Raw genomic sequence first — 22210 nt, 5'->3', positions numbered from 1 at the left:
ATGACACCTTAGTGGACCCTCACGTTGCTTACAGACTATGGGAAATGCAAGCGTAGAAAAAAAAGACAAAAAACTTGAAAGGATGACTTGGTGACTTCCACAACAGTTATGTTCCCTCAGCCACTTAATTCCCTTGTGTTTCTGATAGCGAAATGACTGTGAGGCAGCTCCACAAAGTAGGAGAAAGCTTCAAGCACACACAAACAACACTGGACAGTGTGACCATTTATTTTGTGTACTGTTTACAATGAGAGCTTTGTACGAGTTGACTATATGTAACAAGAATGAATTGAACTTCAATCCTACGGAACATCCAAGACATCAATGCAATATCTTAGCCGCGAACCTCAAGTGATATCAATACCACAAATTATCCCAAAAACGGAGTGCCATATTGGTGGAGCCTAACTGCACTCACTTAGACTTTGTTGGCTACAAACATATTTGAAAATATTGCACTGCACCTTGCGCAAAAATAAATAACGGGCTGCCTTGTGCACAGCCACAAATATATTAACCGTAACATTTGTATCAAACAACACTGTTATACCAAATACGAGGGTCATTTCATAACTAATGTACCATAATTTGCTACTGGCTGGCAATGTTTCACCCGAGCAATACCTTTTCACAGTCCAAATTTGTAGTATCCCTGGATGCTATGCGACTGCTGCGTCTCAACGTCGAGGATGCATTTCTATCCCAATGAGAGCTGCACTTTTGCTGGGTGCTCTTATATCTTGGGTACACACTCTGTTAGGCTCCACTAGCGAACAAAAACGTTGCCCACACATTGATTCTTTCAACTTGGGGAACAGGCCGAAGTCTGATCGACTTGCGTCTTGGCTGCAGTCCAGGTGAGGTAACAGCCCCCACTCGTACTTACTCAGCAACTAGATCACAGATAACCTCATGCTCACCTCAACCCAAGCCCACCAAGTTTCGGCCTGCTACCCAAAGTTGAGGGAGCTGATAAGTGGACGTTTTCCATCCCTGGAGGACACTACAGTATAGGAAGCGAGTGTTTACCTGAGGTGTAAGGACACTCAACAAATGCGCCCCTCTCAGCGGAATAGAAAACGTTCCTCTATTTTGGGACACAGTAATCGCACAGCAGGAATGCTACATAGACTGACTGGGAAAAGGGAGTACTCAAGTGAAAAACTGCCTGCCGTTAAGAAATTACTGTGCGTTATTTATGAAATGACCCTCATATATATATCAGTTACATTAAACAAAGGAGCTAAAAGGGACACAAGGAACAGGCACTTTGATGAGCAGACCAGAAGCCGTGAACCGAAAATTGCAGTCTTTGGTTCCTCACTGTGGGCGTAAAATACGACGAGTGTTTGAGATTACAAGATGAGATCCACTAACCGTCTCTGACGCTGCGAGAAAAAACAGAGTGGTTGACATGTATTTAAGCCACTGTGACAGCGCATAAAACAGCTGCTGAAAGCGTGCCCTGTTGTTTATGTCCCTCTTGGCTTTAACACTTTCAACGAATATGCATTCAAGGTAAAATGAAATGTCGCCAGCAGCTTCTAGTGATGTCAGTAAGACAGCTGTTAGGAAGGCTTGTTGGCTTTGTACTACGCTTATATCAGCGGGAAAACCACAAGAAGCCCAGTCATCCACTACGTCATCTCTATGTTATGGCAATGTGGGAAGACTAGCGGATAAGTGAAAGCAGGCTTTGAGCTTTTTGCGGTTCCTGACGGGACACACCGAGATGCTTCAGCAACATAGCAAGGCGTTTTGTCTGCAGAGCAGCGTTGAAATAAGAGTCCTTCACTAGCACGGTTTGAAGGAGACCCAGCGTTTGGCCATAAGCTTGAGGGTAGCTGAGGTTTTTCACATAGTACACACAGAGTACAAGAATGAGTGCTTTCTCCATACTGCAGCTACTGCTGAGGTCGATCGCTTCATGCCTTGTGCGGATTTCCTTCTTCGCAGTGAAGGATAGGCTGGGACCTGGCACACGCTGACCTTCATTTACGTCCTCCTGCGTGATGGTAAATGTGAATTAACCAATCATGCAAATGTACAGTCACCACAGTAGCTACCACATCAGCTTACCTAGTTATGGCCAACTACGTACGGGCTATCCAGAGTAACTATAGAAGAGGTTTGTCTGAACCAGAGCTGTCAAAGAAAAACTGGTGCCTTTGTCACAAGGACTGTGTTGCAAACAGGTGCTCCATTGTGAGACATGCCTCTTTGCAAGACAAGTGTTGTGGAAAAGACATTAGTTTCCTTTCGATAGCTCTGTTTGCGACGTCACTTTTATAGTTATGCTGGACACCCTGTATATCAGAAATACAGCCAGAGGTTTTTGGGTTTTATTTTTTTAGAAATTCATAGCGTAAAACTGAAGTCCCTGAATACTAAAAGTAGCGACAACTCCTCCTTCCCTCTCCCCCCGTACACGCTTCTCTCCCTTCACCTCGACAGTGGCACTGCCTGGATTGCTGCACCGTAGCAGACGACAGCCATGTTATAGCCGTGTTCAGGCAAGCAGAACATTACTGTTTGCTTTGTTTGCGCGTTCTGGATATGTCTTCATTGAATGACCTCGTCAAATTTAGTCCCTCTATGAAAAATGAAGTGTCAAGGGAAAAATAATTAAACGCATGAAATAAAGCACTCACTTGTCTGTGGCAGTGAGCCGATACATTGTAGTGAGGCACCACTCGCGTTGTAGGTGATGACCGTTAGGGGATTACTTATCAATTTTTACAAACTTCTCATTAAAAAAATACGACTGATAGGACGCCCTTTACCCCTTTTGCTTCTCAGTTTGTCGTTTCAGAAAGCACATTACTCTGAAAAATAAAACCTCTCTTTCCCATAGTAGGGACCTATCGATGTAATAAGAATAGATGTAGGAGTAGCTGTCGTAGAACATTGCTTAAGTAAGTTAGGTCGTGCTTTATTAAAGCTCCGATAAGCCATACTTTGGGTTAATTCGAACTATCTCAAAATTTTGTACGGCCTGCCATGCTTTAACGTATTCAAAAGCCGCTCAATCCACACAGCATGAGAGAACTGAAGTTCTGAGGCTGGAACAACATAGAATAGACAAATGCATACAAGGCCCCAAATTGCCTAAGAAATTAACGATTAAAGATGGAAGTCAAGAGTGAAAGGGGAATGAGTGAGAGAGAGTGGTTGATTTGTCCCTTCAGATGACGTGCCCTTAGAAGTCGCTGGGGAGGTGTGTTAGCTTAGCTCAATTGGTAGAGCCCTGGACCGGTACTCCCTACGCCTTTCTGCAGCAGGAATGGCGGCCCCGAAGGAGGCTCCGCACCACGTGATAGCGAAAGGCCAATGAAAAAGGCGAGACGCAGTAGACCACGTGAGGGAGGAGAAAAGCGGCGATCCTCAAAGGTATGCGCTACTTTTACGAAGCATAGGTGCTTTAGGTAAAACTGGGGAAATCAGTTCATGTTTGAAATACATGCTAATGTGGGTGGAATATTTTGGTACATTTCTTCACAGATCTTTAGCAATTTTTCATGGTCTCAAGTTTTTAAAGTTTCTGTATACCAATATTATTCCCATCCGACAAACAATGCTAAGAAGCAAACTTATAAACACGCAATCCAGAGGATAAGAAATTAGAACATGAAAATTTCCCGCCCTATTTTTGTCATGATGGTGGATTTTGTCACAACAATACTAACCGACAAATATTTTCTGCAATGACCTGAATGCATTAATGCTTACTTTCTCAAATTGCCCTTTTTGCACCTGTACCACTATTGCCTGTGAGGCTTTGATTATGGTGGCCCCCATACAAATTCAGGAAAAATTAACATACAAGTGTGATGAGTGCAGTTTTGCACTTCCTGGACCGTAGGTAGCAGTCTATGTCTGCAAAGCTTTCTCCACCATGCTCCATAATGAACTCTTGACGTACATGGTTCAACTTCGCCACCATTTCTTCGATCGAGAGCTGGAACCTTAGTTCAGCTTCAACGCAGAGCTGAAAGCAGGGGACCATAAGCTTCGACCTCATATGCAAATTCACCACACTTGGCGTGCATTCAATATGTGCTCAAGATCAGCTTTTCACGTGTGTAATTGTGCAAGGTATTTTCAAGTTCCAGTTGGCTAAGGCACATACCGCATCCTCGTTTAAGAAGTACACTGGCAGTCTCTCAGGGTATTCAAGTCTTCTCACTTCATAGGATAGACGCAACAGTTGTTTCAAGCGTGCCAGGTTGAAGCTTACTGTTCCGTGTTCGAAGCTTGCCAGTACCTGCAAAAAATAATGCTGCCATCGGTTGTGGGAACAGTCACCCAAGCAACACGTACACATCCATAGAAAAGGACTAGTCCCAAATTAGGAGCAAGATGGTATTTTTAGATAGGATGGAATTAGGAAGAGGAAGACGGGATTACTGCCACATCATCTGGCTTCTGATGTTCTATTCTGTGTTTCCACCTGTCCTAGGGGAAATTGATTATATCAATAGTAATTAGTAGATTTAAGCTCCCGCATTGATATTCGACCCGATGCCATCACGTCCGCGTCACTATCACAAAAATACAACAAAGATCATCCAATTCCCATCATGAAGATCTTGACAGCACTCACATTCAGCTCATTCTGTGCCTCGTTACAGCTCATGGCTGTCCCAAGAATTTCTACAGCGTGCATGCTGTTCTCTGTCGAAGGACACTGGGTATCTACCCCAGCCATGTTCTTGCTCCACTTTGCCCTTAGCCGCCGTATCTTTCGCTTGAGCGATAGCCGGTGCATGAATACACTCTGGAAGAAAACAGCGTACATTAAAGGGGGCAAGACAGCAGAGGACAATATGTAGCATTTGGAAACATTGATGATGCTCTGAAAGAGGGGTTTCAAACGCCGGGCCCGAGGGGAACCACATAGCCTCAATACCTGCCGTGCGGCCCATAAGCCCACCGCCCTCCCCCAAGGACGTCTACTTGGTTATATATAAATTAACCTTACAACTGCACTGAACTTCCTTCATTTCTTACTTCCGATAAATTGTTTAATTGGCGAAACCTCCCCACCTCACTTCATATAGATTTTTGGCCTGCTGGTAGGAACAAGGAAATTCCATTATTGTTACAGTAATGACAAAGGACCAGATATACAGGGTGCATCACTAGAAACGGTTTCATCCCAGTCCGCCTATTCCCATTTTTCATGATCCTGATTGATGTGTAAAAAGTGGGGGACGGGGGAGCACCATTTGGCAAAGTGGGGCTACTGTGGAATCACATTATGCGGAATAATAACCCTGCTACACTAGCCGTTTCGATCACGGTTGACCTGAACGCAGTTGAGTTCCACCATGGTTGGGGCTGTTACGCCACTGCGCCAACCGTGGTCGAGTTGCAACCGTTGTTGGTTCTTGACTGAGCTCACTGTCCGTGGTTCAGTGCTCAACTGGCCAACAAGATGGCCGCCTCCCATCTCTCACTCTGCTACTTCGAGTTACTCCAAACTGAGCAGTGTGCAACGATAATATCCCAAAAAACGACAAAAAAAACAAAAACGAACAAAATGCAAGGCAGAGAAGCGGTGTAAAGCACAAAACACAAGACTGCGTTACGATTTGTCCCACATGTAACCACGGGAAAGAGGGGAGCAAAAACATCTGCTGATTTGTAATGTTATGTATTTGAGGCAATAATTTAGCAGATAACATAAATGCTTCAGCCATTCTTGCATCGAGGTGACCAATAAAGAGCTACAGATTTTCGAAGGAAATTTCTAGCCCTCAGCAGGACGGCACCGATCACCCGAACGTTGGGATCTAGCCGGTGAACGGTCCCTTATACCCGTCAGACTGGATGATAGGTTATACACAGTTAGAATTCGACGCAGCGTACACATGCGGGCTTGACCCTATCCCAGGACGAAGCTAAAGCAACGGTAATCTCACAACTATGTCCCTAGAGCTCACATTCAACACCTGTTCCTACTGCTCTCCCTTCGTGGTCATCCCTATGAAAACCGAACGTGTTATGGTCGTAGCGTAGTGGTACAGCGCGACGGTTCTTTGGTGGTGTGAACGTTCATGGGTTCGAATCCTACGGCCATTATTTTTTTTCGTTGTATCCTTCTTTTTACTTTTTTTCGTTGCGTTACATTAATGTGGATCATAGTGAGCCGGAATTAGGACACACACGGACCCGTGAGAGACCGCGGTAAGTTGCCTCTAGTCCGTTTTGTAGTCCCATCTGCAACGGGACCTCATAGCAGAAGGCTCTGTCGTATGCCTTTTTCCAACTAAAGCCTCATTTCGAGAATGCTTCTGCAGCTGTTTTGTTGTTGTAGAAGCCGCATGTTTCCTGCCGAACATAGCTGGCGTCGAACGCTGACACAGCAGAACAAAAGCAGTGTTTGCAGATATATCGGGATCACACCAAGCCAAACCTTGCAAAAAAAAAAAAAAAACGGAGAGAAAGATATTGCATGATCTGATGCAAACTGCATACCACTTGAAAGGTCTGTAATCAGGAGCAGCATGATTACTTTGTTAGATTAGATGGCGCTATTTCCAACTGAGTTGTAGGGAGCCTCCATGGGTTGCTGCGGCTTCTCCGCTTTTCAGGGAGGAGACACCCTTTAACCGTGCCAACGCCGCCTTTCCTCCTCGCCCTCGTGCGGAGCGCGCATTTTGACTCCCAACTTGCTACGCGCTGACCATTGCCTGCTGTGTATTTTGCGCGTTCGAGCGGCCATCCGGCACATGTACACGCAAGTGATTGCATTTCTTCTGTACCTTAACGTCATTGTATGTTTTGGGAACAAATATCGCAGCACATCCCTCCGGAATTTTAAATCCAGCGTGCAACAAGCGTGTCAGAACTTCCTCTATTACTGCTGAAATCGGTCGTTCCACGAGTCATTTCCTCGGGTACCAGTGTTCCGACCCATTTTTTCTGCGTGTACCACGTTCGGGTCACAGTTCTTTTGCATTGGAATTTACGCATGAAAGTGGTCCTCCTTTCTTTCCTCTATTTCTTTGAGAACCACTGCTAGGGCTCAGTTCATCTCCGTATTGTTGGTATGAGGTCGTTGATCTGTCGGCTAAAGAGCTAGGTCGCGAACCAGCGTTTGCTCTTGTTTGAGCAGTTCCTTTTTGATTGAGCAAATACATTCGGTTGGTGGACGAAGACCAGCGTGCGCGGAGATCTACAATGCGCGTTGCTCGCATGATACGTCGTGCAGCAAAATGCCAGGGTGTTGTGTGCCCACTCTCCGAAAGGTGCGCATTTGTATCGCGTCCCAGCATCAAAAAAGCGGAAAGATGTTTGGCTCGCGCAAGTAAAGATAGCAGAACGGGAACCAACAAGGAGCTCGTACGTGTGCGATGTAAGCAAGCACCTTTGCAGCGTACAGTGTGTACCGTGTATTCCGGTATTGCTCAGTGGTCGTTTACGTTAAATTAAATTAAATTACGTTAAGTCTCCGGAAAGCCACAACAAGCTCATGGAGCTTCGTGAACACGTACGTGGTGCAATGAATCTTCGGTATATTTCGGGCACCGTGCAGCGTAGCACATTTCTTCGTACAATGCAATGTGAAGAGGCATTCAGGGCGATATCTGCTTCGAAACGCATTTATGCGATGCACTCACCTTTCAAGACTGTGTCGACTTTTATTCATAACAGTGGCGTATCTAGAGCTACCGGCGCCCATAGCAACATGGTTAACATGATGTCCTTGGGGATGCGTTTTCGTGTGGTCCGCACACTGGCGGGTGCTTTAGATCATTTATGAATGTGCCAGGTTGAGTGCCCGACCTGGCACATTCACACCCGACCACATAATGGCGCCCCTGTTCACCTGGCGCCCATGGCACCTGTCCACACCTGCCACACCCTAGATACGCCACTGATTCATAATAACGTGGACAATAATCCGGCTTGTGACCAACACAAAGAACTATATCATGTAATCGTGTACAAATTTGTACAACTCCGATTGAGGGTGCACTTGCGACAGGAGCACATGTTGGTAAAACAACGTCGTCCTCAAGCAAAACGGCACCAATGCGACCTAATTTCCATTTTTTTCTATTTCTATTCTATTTTATTGAATGAGATGTTGTAATAAAATCTGCTTGCAATTAACATATTTCTGTTGTCTATACACATTCCCATGTTTACTATTGTAAATCGTTGGTCGATACACGACTGCATGTGCAGGTGCAGTGATGACTTTAGACAAACGTTACAAAGCATTAACAACATATTTTACAACCCATGACCAGCTCTACTAGCATATATGACAGTTTCGCTACGCCAGTATCCTTCATTCCGCTTTTACCCTCTTCCTGTCGCGAAAAATCGAGACAAACGCAACCCCGCCGCTGACGCCCAATGCGATGTGGGAGTCAAGATGCCGGCGCTCGTAGCAGACGACGGAGTTGTCGCCTCCCTGAAAAGGGGACGCGCATGGAGGCTCCCTACTGAGTTGCACCGCTGCTGTGTAACACATCTGACCCTCTGACTCAGCCTCATATATTTGCTGCGTGACAGTCGAGCTTGCATTCATGAAAGGCAAAGGAAGGGGGCCCGAGTGAGGAGGGCCACAGGGGCCTCTTGCATCTGGGTGCCGCGGACATAGTTATACTACTGCTCTTCTGTCCCAAAACACTTTTGTGAGACTGCCCATTCCTGTGCAACTCTACTCTGGTATTGATTACGCTGCAGAAACGAAGACTCACCCAACAGTACTTTGCATTCCTCTCCGCTTTCGAGCCAGGTTTGGCGCTAGGCCACAGTATGCATGGGTGACACTTCAGCAGGCACCGCCCAAGTGCTTTATATTGCTCTCTCAACTGCCATGGTGCTTCATTTATTATGAGTTGATTCTCACTGGGATGAAAGAGCATCACAACGTATGCCCACATTATTCACATGTCAGTCTAATCCCAAAAATTTTATCCCACAATCTTGCTCTAATATTGTGCCTCATGCATATCGGCGGAAGCCACAGCACAGCCACTTACTCATATAAGAAGCTGAAAAACAAGAACACAAAGGCAGAAGGGTTTGTTTCGGTCTCAAACACTGACAGATATCTTCAAGCTCTTCAATATTGTTAGTCTGGTGCAAGCAGTTACTGTAGAAGTGGTTTTTTCCGCGTGGAAAATATTTTCGCGTTTTCGAGCAGAGCTGCTTTGTGGATTGATTCGCGAGAACTTAAATTCGCGACACCGGTTTCCGGGAGTGCTTTGCTCTTGCATATCGTGCCGCCGTCAATACTCGGGCATATTTCGGCACGTACTAAGACATCCGTTGTTCACGTGGATTGCGGCATTCTAGGTCTATTCCTTTCTTCTCCTCACAGAGATGGGAGGAAAGGCCCCGTAGGAGGCCATAGTACTGGCCGCGTGCAAGTTAGCCAGTTTATTTTAGCAGTTCTTATTAATTATCACTCGGGGCACTGACCAGTTCGGTTGAGATGTGGTACTATCATTCAAGCTGGTTTTGAGAATGCGGGGAAAGGCATGTTCTGGCTTCGTGGTATAGTGGTATATTGCATGTATAGTGCAAAGCGTTTATAGGAGTAACAAAAGCATGATGAATTTTCATTTCATTTCATCTTGCCTGATGGGATAAATCAATCTTCTGCGCTTGCTTAAACTGCCTACGCTACATGGAGTAGAAAGGGTCTGGTAGTCGCGGTATAGCGTCGAACGCCGAACGATTTTCGCCCTCATATGGCCAGAGTTATTCGCGGGAACTTAAATTCGCGATTTTGGAGGTGTGCGCGAAAAACGCGAAAAATAATTCCGCGCGAAAAAACCACTTCTACAGTAATTTTTCTAATTAATACTCACTCTAGGTATTCTATAAGCTCATCTTGGAGTTGCTGCTGAAGCATTTTTTCCATCTTCTCGGACAGAGATTTTCCTTTAAGAAGGGGTTGCACCATGGGTGAAAACTCTGGCAACGTAAACTGTGGGCGGCAATAAAGAGAAAAGAAGAAAAAAGAAACAGTCAAACACGTAAAACAGACTACACAGCGATATTTTAATATGAGTATAGTATATTCTTAACTGTTGCCGAAATTGTCAACCACTCACAGGGTGGCTTAAGGCACAAAATGTAAACATCTGGGTATGCAAATGACTTCAAGGTTCCGGTTGTAAGAAAAACACGGCCAGGGGTACAGAAGCTTGCCAGGATGCACGATTATATTGTGTTCTGTGAGTTGAAGAACAAACGCATTGATTTTACGTTTAAACTCCTTTTGCACCATCAGTTTTGTGAGGAGGTACTGATCTCTGTCACCACGTAACACCTGCACTACTTTCACAAACCGGATTTCTGCTGTTGGGGAACTAGCAATCAGAATATCTCCTACTCTGATATCAACGTTGTTGATCACCGTGCTAAATGCACCCATCACATCGGCACCAAGTAACTCAGCTGGCATGCCTGCTGAGACCATCTGCTCATTTACAGACACAGGAACTGTCAGCTGCTCAACATCTTGCTTGATACAGTAACCCTTCTTTGGTGCACCAGAACTATTCCACAGAGCCACAGATGAGTGCACTTGGTAAAGCTCACTAACAGAGTATGGCAGGTTCTTAAAGTTACTGAACTTCTTCGATTTTGGGATAGAATTTGTCGTCTCACAGCTCATTGTTGAGTGATGCTTTAGTGGTCCAAATTGTCTGACTTGCTCTACTAGGTGCACCAGCATGTGCATCTTTGGGATAAAATTGGATGCACCATAACATTCAATGAACAGATTACTGTGATCTGCCACTGCTGTTTCTAAATCACTTAAGCAGTCGACGGTCATGACTGGTGAGAAGCACACCTGAACGATCTGACACAGCAGCACAAGACATGATGCATGTGTACCTTCAGGTACAAGGTCATCTAGCAAAAAGGGAAGATGCAAAATGAGCACCAAGGCTGCACTTGCTGACGTGACTAAAGAAAGGTCAGCCTCAAGTGCACGTGGGTGATCGCTAGAGCTAACACTAGAATGAAACTTGAACTTCTGCAGACAGTCATTTAGAGTCCTACGCGTGAACAGGCAAGCAGTTCGTACACAAAACCTGAAGAAGAGAGACACTTCCCTAATGACAATTCCTTCTAACAGGATGTGCATGGGATCAAACAAAATGTCACCTGTCAGTGAAAAGTGCTGAAACCTGTTCAAAACAGAGTCACCGTTTAGACCAAATGTGGCAGAAAGCTTTTTGCGTTCACCTTCTGTTGATGCACTTTTGAGCTGGTCAACTTGTTGATGCACCTCACTGTCTGTCCTTAGTGGACATTGTGTGTGGTAGCTGTACCCCGTAATTTCAGAAGAGGGCACTTTGCATCGTCGACAACTTAACTGCACATTTGGCCCAAAAGACTCCTTAAAGCCTGCAATATTATGACAGGCAAGGCTGTCGCCCATCAGTGCAATAACTGCTCCGTTAAACAGTTCCGCACCTCTCACGGTAACAAAAGTCATTCCCTCTGATGACAAACGGTTTACGGTCTCAATGCATTCCGCAAGAAGCACTTCCTTAGCCGCTGTGGATTTCAAGCTTTTCGCATTGCCAATAGCAAGCAGGAATATATTTGACACTTGGGACCGCACAAAAGGTGGCATATTTGCAAAAATTATGTAAAATATTGTCAGTTTTCCTCTGTTTCCTCTTTTCATTCCTAATGGATTTGCTACTTCAATGTCGTCACAGTACAGCAGCATCTTGAGGGTGTTACGTTCTTTCCCCAGCAGGGCAGGATGCGACTTCACCCGCAAGCCATCATGAAAGTCTTTCAGAATACCAGTAGGACTAATTTCGCTATTTTGCGACAACCAACCATACAAATCAGGATGCTTTAACAAGTTACAAAGCAGCTGGCTGACAGGGACATAATATGCTTTTTTCCCATCCGGTAAAATAACCTGTTCTGGTTGAACATAGATGCCACGTCTGATGTACTCACGTTTTCTATGCTTGTCGCAAGACAGTGAAGATAGCTCACAAGGAATACTACAAAAAGCCATGATACTTGCTACAGATACTACAACTGCATCAATGGCTTTCTTTGATGAACGATGGTTCCCCTCTAAGTTGCGACAGAGGTCTAGAAGAAGTGACTCAACGTCATCACATAGAATATTCTCAGCAGTGTTTGAGCTGTCATGACCTGGAGGGCTACTTTGACTGTCACATACATCAGATGTGCCAAATTCTAAATTTAAGACTGGAGCATCAGTCCTTGCGGATAGGGGCGATGCAGGCACCATTGCACGGCACACAGCTACATGTTCCTTAAAACGTTTAGCGTACCGTATGCTGCTATGGCAGTGCGAGCAAATAAATGAGGTGCGACTACACTCTGAGCAATTTTTGGAGTGCACCCTGAAACGCTGATAGTTTGTCGTAGAGAATCCACAGTATCCACAAGTGTTCAGCACCTTTTCTCTGGAGGACTGTTCTACCGCGGCACGACAAACATTTTCAACCGCCTGCAGTATCGATGATGTTCCAAGGGGATGCTCCTGAGAAGTGCTTGGCATTTCTGCAAGTACGACAAGTTTATGTTGTAAGTATATAGCACTGATTTTTGCTTGTGAAAGCAGGTAGCAAAAGTTCACATACATACCTGCCATACCCGAGCTGTCATCCACCATCATATTACCACCACCAGTTCTGATAGCAGATGTGCAACCTGCAGTTCCTGCGAAATAGACCACTCATTAGAGCACCATCTACGCACCAAAGTCAGCCGCTGGCTATCTGTGGCGCAGTTCTTTTTTTTTTTTACTTCGAAAACATGGCTGAAAAATTTCACACACATGGTATGGCTGTGATACCTTGACATCACTTATCGGTAAAAAAAAGCAGGCTACTCGGGCCTTGGCAAATTTTTGAAGCGGTGGAATATTACTCCTTGTCGTAAGGAAACTAAACGCCTATTTATCTACAGAATGCTGGACAAACCTGCTGCAGCCGTTGGGCCCTGACATGGTTCTTCTGTGGTGGAACTCTGACTTCCTGCAAAAACAGATGTAACCTCAGCAGAGGCTAAATTTGTGTTTAGTTTAATTTTCACAGAACAAAACAGTTATGATATATCACTCCTTTACCTGAAGTGTTTAGAACAGAGTGAGCAGAAAAAGGCAGGTCTGGTTGTCTTCGCCCTGAAGTGATCAACTCTAATGTGGACTCTGTTCGCTGGGTGCGTTCTGTGCTTGCAAATATGTCTGAAACAGATACTTTAATTATGCAGTGGCGGGTGAGCTCATCATACACAGCCTGTAGCTGTAGCAGAAACATACTTATTACCCACTGTTGATATGTGGCCTAAAACTACCAACTTAATTTGAAAGCAATTGAAACTACTTTTTCATTATAAAATAATGAAATAGCACAAACTCAGTAGTTAGATTACAGTATTTAACAAGCTTTCATTTACTTTCGATTAAGTAGCTGCTAGCATGTAATTACCTAAAGAGTATTCTAACTAGTAGTTTAACTACATGCAGTTGAACTGCTGCTCATCACTGTTTATAACCTTGAACCCCCACTTTGAGGTCTTCTCTACGACAATTCACTTTCAAGACTACTCACCAACCGCGACGTGAGACACAGGGGAGTGTCCACAATATTCGCACCATCCTGGCGGGAAAGGCCCTGACGTCCACAGCTCAGTGCTCCTCATGAATGATGTGCACTCACAGGTTGTGCACGCACCCCGGACGGTGCCTCTTACGTCCTTGTTCGTGCTCATTGTATGAGGTCCAGGGCGTCTCGGACGTAAGATGCGTCACGAACGCTAAATGGAAACTACGTGTCCCGAAAATGCTCCTAGGAATCCCTCATGGCGTAGATAAGCTTTACACTCACTCACCTGAATACCATTAACATGTGTGGGCTAAGACTGCCGATGGGGGAAGCCAATAAGGCAGATCCTCTGCTTCACACAAAGCAAAACGACGGCAGACGAAACCGCGGAACGCATGCGAAACGTGAAACCACGACGGACGCACGGACGTGAGACGATAGGCCGCATAAACGATTTTATTACTTTCGACACAGTCAGCATACGTCGTCAGGCAATTCCAGAAAAACAAATTAGAAAAGCAAATTAAAAGTAATGTCGCAGTATAAAAAGGTTTGTGGGCTCCGTGGAGGTAGGAAAGCCAGGAAAGCTTTCCTACTCCGCAGTCGTCATCCGGTTCCGCCGAGAAAATCTAATCCGAAACCGCACGCAGTTCACACGTTGTTTCGTTGTTTGTAGGCCGTGTCACTCGCGCATTACAGATCGACGAAAATTTTGTCATCTTCATCAGGTACAGAAGGGCCGCTCTCCCGTTTCATTTAGCAGGTACATGCCTCACTCAGCGGGTACAACGCCCGGTACCTGACTTGTACCCCATGGACTTAGAAGCTTGGAAACTTCTTTTGTGCATGCGGCTCTGTACCCGTTGCAAAGTTCCCTTCGTGTTCGCGTGTCAGTTGTGTACCTTTTGCGGTGGCGCCTGGTACTACAGGGCCGGTACACGTGCGGTACCCAACGGGGGGCCGATTTAGAGTGTACCCCGAGCAATTTATCTGTGATACATACCACCGAATGATGAATACACGCCCGGAACAGGCGGAAAGTAGTCAAGAAAGACCCATGTACGTCACCATCCCCTACCTGAAGGGTGTGTCAGAACCAATTAGACGGGTGCTCTCCCAGGTGAACATTAAAACTGCATTTAAGCCCACGACAACACTGAGGAACGTACTAAGCCACCCCAAGGACAGAACACCACCGGAAGAAGAACGAGGCGTTGTATACAAGGTATCTTGTCAAGATTACCCTGCCGTGTACATCTGAGAAACAGGAAGGAAGACACGAACAAGAATGAAGGAACACAAGAAAGATATAGAGAAATCAGCAACAAACCCAACAGAACTGTGTGAACACGCGCGCAAAACAGGACACGTGTTAGACCTGGACAACCCATGCATTCTGGCGAAAAAGAACAAATGGGGGGTGAGGAGACAGCTGGAGTCATGGCACATAAAGAAAGCAAAAGAAGCTATCAATCGACAACCAGGCCCCCTCCCAGAATGCTACGCTCCTCTTCTACGTAAATACCCGGTGACGACCAGGACAGCGTCATTCTGATGATGGGTCCCGAATGGGACCCGAAACGTTAACTGTATTTTGTTATGTTTGTTGAAAGCCGGTGCGGTTGAAACTAGTAAAGATGTCTACTCCCGGCAATTGGACTATATCCAGATACCCGACAGTTGACAACATGATGCAATACAAAAGGATGCTGCAGCCAAACGCACAAGGGAGGAGGGCAAGCGCAACTCGTGGAAGGAGTTTGTGGGCACATTGAACTCGCGAACTCCAGCCAAAGTTGTGTGGGACCGTATCAATAAGATCTCCGGGAAATACAAAGGGTTTACAGTGCCTTGCCTTTCACAGAATGGCGTTCCCTGTACGTCCTTGGAGGAACAGGCTAACGTACTTGGCGGACACTCTGAACACGTGTCTAGCTCCTCGCATTACAGCCAGCGTTTCCTGTCACACAAAACTGCTGCTGAAAAACGCATCATTAAAGGTCAGCTATGCCGATATCCCAAATAGTCGAAACGGTTGTGATATTCTGAAAGCCCACATCCAGCTCTCCCCAAAATGCACCTTCATTCTCTCAGTTCGGTACAGTACCATGTCAAAAAAATAGATAATTCATTCCGAAACACACATGGGCGCAGCCATTTTTATGACGTAGATGCACCCGAACGGGCATTGTGACGTGTACGCGCCTTCGTACTTGCCAGTGGATTTCAGCTACGGCTTCTCGCGGCTTCACGTATCTGTGCTTGAGGATGGCGGACAGCCGGGTTCCACCGTTCCGCGATAAGTAAACAGTGCAGCAGCTGCGAACTCATTCGCGAACCAACCTCTGTGCGATGCTGTGACTGGAATTCGTCGTTTGTGTTTTGTGAGCACGTACAATTTGTATCAAGTCTCGTCTGCGTTAGCCCCTTTACAGCACTTGCCCATTGTAGAGACTGACGTTTCGACAGCCGTGTTAACAAGAAAATGCCGACAGCGTTTTATTCCTGCAGGACAAAAAGTGTGCTGTGTATTTGAGAAACCGCATACTACTACGGGACAAGTTTTACGTACGATTTATCAATGTGCAACAGCGTCGACGATGGTATGTAACGACGAGAGACGTAAAACGAAATACAAATCACATTTTAAACTTTTTGTGGGATTCTGTGCATTTTCCAGAAGCTATCTTTGAATCACACCCCCACGCTGCGTTGTGTGGCACGCTACAAACTACTGCATTTTATGTCTAACATCTGGATATTGTTTGTAATGAACACCGTCGCACAAAAACATGCACACGAAAGCTCCAGTAGCCATGTGGTTGCACACTATGCAGACGCAAAAGAAGTACCAGAGCACATATTGCCACTTAGAAATTGTGTTTTTAGAAATGTGGTGTCTGAACAGTTAGAGCATAGCATATATACTAGAAATCAGGTGCACCTTATCCTTCTGTAGAGTGCTCTTTCAATTCACAACTCAGCCCATGGGGTGTAAAAGTGTTAGAGGCAATTATGTGACTTGTCGTCCCGGGTGACATCACTGGCCATCCTCGGAATTAATTCCGTGCTCAGGAATTATTGTACAAATCACTTTGTATGTAGGACATGATAAGCAATATGTAAGTTGCAACCTTGTCTGCAGCATTCTCGATGGCCTCTTACCTTTACAGTTTGAGACACGTTACCAAACCATTTAAAAAGGGCACACTTACAGGGGCCGTGTAATTTGAGTTTTTAATTTATAAAAATATAAGTATACAATATGTAATATGAAATTTATATAAAATAAAAATAAAATTTATAAAAAGAATTTACAAAGAATAAATGAAAAGGCTTCATGGAAGCAATCCATTAGCATACCCATTGCACATGAAGCACAATTATATATGCTTGGACATCATCTAATTAATCTTCTGAACCATATGTGTGGCTGCACACGAAATTTTTTATGCGCATGCTCTACCTTCCTATTCCTACATGTGCACACGAACAACAGTGAATATATGTGAAGTGGCAAAAAGCAATGCTAGACTCTACCATCATTGTGCCCCTTTAACTTTTCCACATTTATTTCTGGTCAACAGCGAATATCTCACTAGAAAAGAAGACATTTGTGCATTGTTTGGCAAGGAAATCAATATATTTATTTACATTTCCCATCAATCAACAATGTTGTGACCTGGTGCAAATATTAATGTCAACAAGGAAAGTACTTACAAATTATTCCTATGTGCTCAAATGCAGATATGACAATTCTGTTTTTGTACCTCAGCACAGTACAGTTTCAAAATTAACAAACTGCACAGCATCAGCAATCTTAAAGTATCTCAAGAGGGGAGTCACATAAAGCTCCAATAATAGACTGTGCAAACAAAGCTAAAAAAAAAACAAAGTACTTAAAAAAAAATCTGAATAATCGGTTGTCGTTGTGATATGTACTACTATGCACAGTTCATGAATGGAACATGCCCCCTCATTGCATTCCCTCCATGTGAGCACTAGCACAGGCAGCTTTTTAGGTCGCTCTTTTCGTGTTTTTCTATTGTCTTTTTTGTTTTCTGTTTTTGCAATAGCAAGCATGGCCACAGTGAAACACAAGCAGCCAAGGACAGGATGAGACATCTGCAATGCGACTGCTAGCTCTCAACTGATATCTTTAATAGCAGACTCTGGAATATACACATATATGCTGCTAAGCAAATGTCAAGTTAACCAATAGAATAACAGACAAGAAAAAAGGGTTATATATCTTCCCCTCTCCTCATTCTATTTCACAGGCAGCCCTAGTATCATTCGGGGTGTGTCCGTGTGTTCCCTTTGAGATAACGTATCTCAGACAGAAGCAAATCCAACAGCAGACTGCTTACACGTGCAACTGTCTTGTATTTCTGTAACCACTTGTTATTTAACTGCTGCCTTGAGCTGTGTGTTCTGGAAATTTATGCAGCATCCAGAATCCCTGCAATGTGTTGCCATGTTTCTCGAGGGCATCAAAAGTCTGTCCTTGGCTGCCTGTGTTTCATTATATCTCTCAGATACAAACTACCCCATTTCAACACAGTAGAAAACACAGATTTGTAAATAGCATCTGTTGATTGCACTGTACATACCCCTCATATAAAGGATCATAGTGGATACTACATCTCGTGCGATAATGTCAGGAACACAAAAAAGCTAGATTTGAAACCACTCTTACGTCGTAGTAGTAGTATTTGTGTGAAGCTACGCAATTCCTGTCCTGCAAATAATTTAAACGATATGTTTCATCTGCTAGCGTGATGATCCCCTGAAAAGTAATTCACACTTGGCGGGAACTACCGGTTCTGAAACCTATCCCTGACATGTGTAGCCATCAGGGAGGAAACCCAAGGGCTGCGGTGGAAAAGACAAACACACACGGCCTATGTTCTCAATGTGTGTCAGCTGCTCTGGCTACTAAGAAGAACATGTTCCAAATTAATATAACATGGCTTGACATCATATGCCGGCGAAAGCTAACCAATAAAATTAGTAGTTAAATGTACAATACGTAAACACTTTCCATAACATGACAGTTCCCTTTCTGCATTTATGCGCTACCATTCAACCCACATAAACAGTGTACTGAATTTTTTTATAGCATTACACGTCGTTTGACAGAACTTGAACAAGATTACATAGCACACGATAGAAGTAGAGTGAACATAATGTGCAGAAAAAATGGCTAGGAAGCAAGTGAGCTGGTGAAGATGATGCATATGTAAAACCCCGAGACTAGGGAACACAAAGGGACGTGTTTGTGTTTGTCCCTTCGTGTTCCTAGTCTTGGGGTTTTACATCATGCATAATGTGCAGCCTTCCATTCACGCTTAATGGTCGTGGCAGTAATGCATGAAGGCCACTGCTAAGTTGTGTTGAGAAACACCACTTTATGTTTGCCATGTCTAAATGAAACGTACCTGACCTGATCCAAATTAACCGTTCTGAGTCTGGAACACACAAAGAGAAAAACGCAACACACGCCACAACATTAACAGATAGACAAATGAGCTGTGGCGAGCTCCACCTTGGGACAAAGTCAACAAGTAATTCACCAAAAGTCAATGAGCGCCTGAAATGTAACATCTCTGACTGGTAGCAGGACGGTCCACGTTCAATTCCTGGTGCTAGCACTGACTGGCTTTTTCATGAATTATTTGTTGAAGTTTCGATGTACTTGAGAACCATTCGTCAACCATTGTATCCTCATGAGGTGATGAGGGTTTGTCATCTCAAAGAGACTCCCTTTCTGCCATGTGTCCTTATGGATGCTCATCACTGCAGAAAAAAAGAAAGAAAAAGCATTTAATGACAAGAAATGGATAGTCGTATTTACTGTATAATGATTGTGCACAACAGAAAGAAGACTTTCGCACGGAAGGCTGTACTTCTTGAGGTCTAACATCAAGTTACAAAATTCCAGAATATATGACATGTTGTAAGGTAGAGAATAAGTAGAGTTATTGAGCTGTCAAGTTGAGTTGAGGGGGGAGTTGTACCCCCTTTTTATTTTATTATATATGATTGTGTAATTATTTTTATGTCTGTAGCAACCCTCGCTCTCTACATTACAACATGTTTTATATATTCTGGGAGTTTGTAACTTCATGCTAGACATTAACAAGAGCAGCCTTGTGCACGAAAGTCTCGTCCCATTAAAATTTAGATGCTCTCAACAGTCTTCTTTCTGTTGTGAATCTCTATCGCAGCATACCTGCACATTGCTGTTCTACGTACTGTGACTTTGCAGTAAGAGTATGGGCTTTGGGTAAAAAGACTACACAGCACTGCTCAGGTATTTTTGCCTATCAAACAGTATGTATATATGCAGTATGCACACAGTATTTGTGCACCAGACCCACTAAAAATGTAGTGAATGTGGCATTGCCCACGGTAATGCACCAAGTTCAACACAATTATTGTAGAATCCAGGTATTTTAGCTTACATGTCAAGCCAGTACCACATCCAGTGTGAAGTTGTGACAAATAAATAGTTTCGATTTTTCTAAGCTCTCAGAACACAGACAGTGAATTAATAAGAGTAGACAATGTTAACATGAATTCTGGGCTATTCTTCAATTAAAGGTTCACAGATAGTAAAGGTACCTTCCTCAATGGACGTTGATGACACTGAAAATTCTAAAACGTTATCAGAGGCGACATCAGCTTCTGTGTGTCAAAGGATTGTATGTCCAACAGTAATCCAACTAACAGTAACGAAAATGTGCAAAAGACAAATTAACTGAACTAATGTAACGTACCTTCTATATCAGACAGTGAAGCTTGTAACAGCCCATCCACAGGAACCAGTGTCCAGACAGCAAAAGTGCTTGAACTGGGAGATAGCAGCTAATCGGAATGGCGACCTTTGTTTTCCACCCTGAAAGCACAGGTTGTAACTTTGAGGGCAGATTTAAAAGTGGTGTCAAGATGTCTGCATGCGAGTGCACATGAAAAGTTGAACATAGGTGAATACTCAAATTATAACATCACACTGTCGTACCTGTTGGTGGAGGTAGACTGCAACTAACGTGCAAGCAATTTCTTCATGCACCAGATGCAAGCCAGATCATGCTTCATTTCCGCCTTCAGCGTGCACCTGTGACAATTCAGAAGTTAGATTATCAATACTATTGTGTTGTTAATCGTGGTTATATCAGAGTAAGCGCAGTAGGACAGCTGCACAATCGACTCATTAGGCTTGCTATTTTTTGTATCTGAACCTCGACTTACCTTTTTTGCTCTCGTTTTTTGCCTTGATCCTCCGTGGCACGTTCAAAATGTTGTGCGTCGGGCACCTCAGATTTTCATCCGACGATTTCGTGCCGATATTCCAAATTGCCTCTGGCGTCGCGCGTAACCTATGATAACATTCGTTGACGAAATCCTTGCAGTGGAAATTAGCAGGCACCACTGTCAGCCAAGAGCTTCGCACTGCTTGGTCTTTTGGCAGCTTATAAAAGGTAACACTTGAATGCTCCGATGAATTGTTCTAACAGCGTAGCACGTAGCACCGTCGCATCTTCGACAACTTCGCCGTGGCATATCGCTCCAGCCCATAAAAGGCCACACGTTTCTCCCCCGCATCGGACTGAACACATCAACAGATCATCCGAAGTTCTTTACGCGAGATTGAGGATTGGACACACATGGCTCACGCATCACCACCTACTCAGAGGTCAGGATCCGCCAGCTTGTGCGCACTGCGGTGACAGCTTGACTGTCTTGCACGTACTGGCATCCTGCCCTCACTTCGAACACCAACGCCAACAGTATTTCACCGCATTCTACAGATACCATGTCCCACTCCACCCAGCCCTTCTACTGGGTGACACCCCTCTTGTGCCGTTTGATAACGTAATCAAATTTTTGACCACGTGTGGGTTTCTTAGTCAGATGTAGATGATAAGCATTGCTCCGCTTTTATCCATCCACCATCCATTATCCATTATCACCGAACTCCTCATGTAAATATCTCATTGTCACACTTGTAGATAGCTTTTAACTGCCATGCTCACTTGCTATCGTCATCCCCCTCTCTCTTATCCTGGTCGATCAATCAATCATCGCTCATACCTGTAGATAGGTTTTAACTACCACACCCTCTCTCACATCATCTTTCCCATAATCGTCTCCGACACACTCAGCATAGTTTTGGCGCTCTATGGCCTTTGTTGCCTTTGTGCCATTAAACACATAATCAATCAATCAATCAACCATAAAAGGCAAGGTCAGAACAAGGAAGTGCACTTTCCAAACGACGCCGTGCAAAAAAAAAAATATTCACATGCTTTGTTTCCGGCTTAGCAATAACATAACAGCTGTTCGCTTATGTACGGCATTGGTACGATACACAGAGGACGAAACGAAAGAAGCCAAGCGGCCAAGCCAAGAGTCCACGCCAAGCCAAAGACAGATAAACCGAGAGCAGTGACGTCGGTGCGCCCGTGCGCAGGGTTTGCCGACGGTCTGACGGCCGGGCGTGGGAACTAAAAAAACTGTTTTCTAAAAAACTACGAATTGTTGGAGCAAGATATTTCGCACACATATTCAGTGTCAGGTAATGAACACACAGCGCGAGTATCGCTCAGTTCTGCGGCACT

The 22210-nt window shown here is 44.5% G+C and overlaps 1 protein-coding gene and 1 long non-coding RNA gene across 3 annotated transcripts; both read right to left on the bottom strand.

Annotated features, from left to right (window-relative positions):
* Positions 1-1389: 1389 nt before the first annotated feature.
* LOC135371674 (uncharacterized) lies at positions 1390-14541 on the bottom strand. 2 transcript variants are annotated; one of them, XM_064605649.1, is made up of 12 exons: positions 13873-14541; positions 13593-13797; positions 13109-13225; positions 12963-13046; positions 12625-12699; positions 12437-12540; positions 9837-9955; positions 8718-8868; positions 4604-4777; positions 4130-4264; positions 3824-3988; positions 1390-2005 (listed from the first exon to the last, which is right to left on the bottom strand). In XM_064605649.1, the coding sequence occupies exons 2-12, from the start codon at positions 13750-13752 to the stop codon at positions 1673-1675; spliced, it is 1617 nt and encodes a 538-aa protein (XP_064461719.1). In that variant the 5' UTR covers positions 13753-13797; positions 13873-14541; the 3' UTR covers positions 1390-1672. The 2 variants fall into 2 exon arrangements, with proteins under 2 accessions (XP_064461719.1, XP_064461721.1); XM_064605651.1 differs by having other exon boundaries at positions 12963-13016.
* A 3829-nt stretch (positions 14542-18370) lies between these two features.
* LOC135371757 (uncharacterized) lies at positions 18371-20638 on the bottom strand. The gene is made up of 3 exons (XR_010415716.1): positions 20611-20638; positions 20369-20487; positions 18371-19385 (listed from the first exon to the last, which is right to left on the bottom strand). It is a non-coding gene; the product is annotated as an uncharacterized LOC135371757 (long non-coding RNA).
* Positions 20639-22210: the final 1572 nt, after the last annotated feature.

This window comes from Ornithodoros turicata, unplaced genomic scaffold (assembly GCF_037126465.1).
Source record: "Ornithodoros turicata isolate Travis unplaced genomic scaffold, ASM3712646v1 Chromosome12, whole genome shotgun sequence".
Classification (NCBI taxonomy): Eukaryota; Metazoa; Arthropoda; class Arachnida; order Ixodida; family Argasidae; genus Ornithodoros; species Ornithodoros turicata.
Note: the sequence above shows the minus strand (reverse complement) of the source record. Positions and strands in the feature narration are given on the sequence as shown.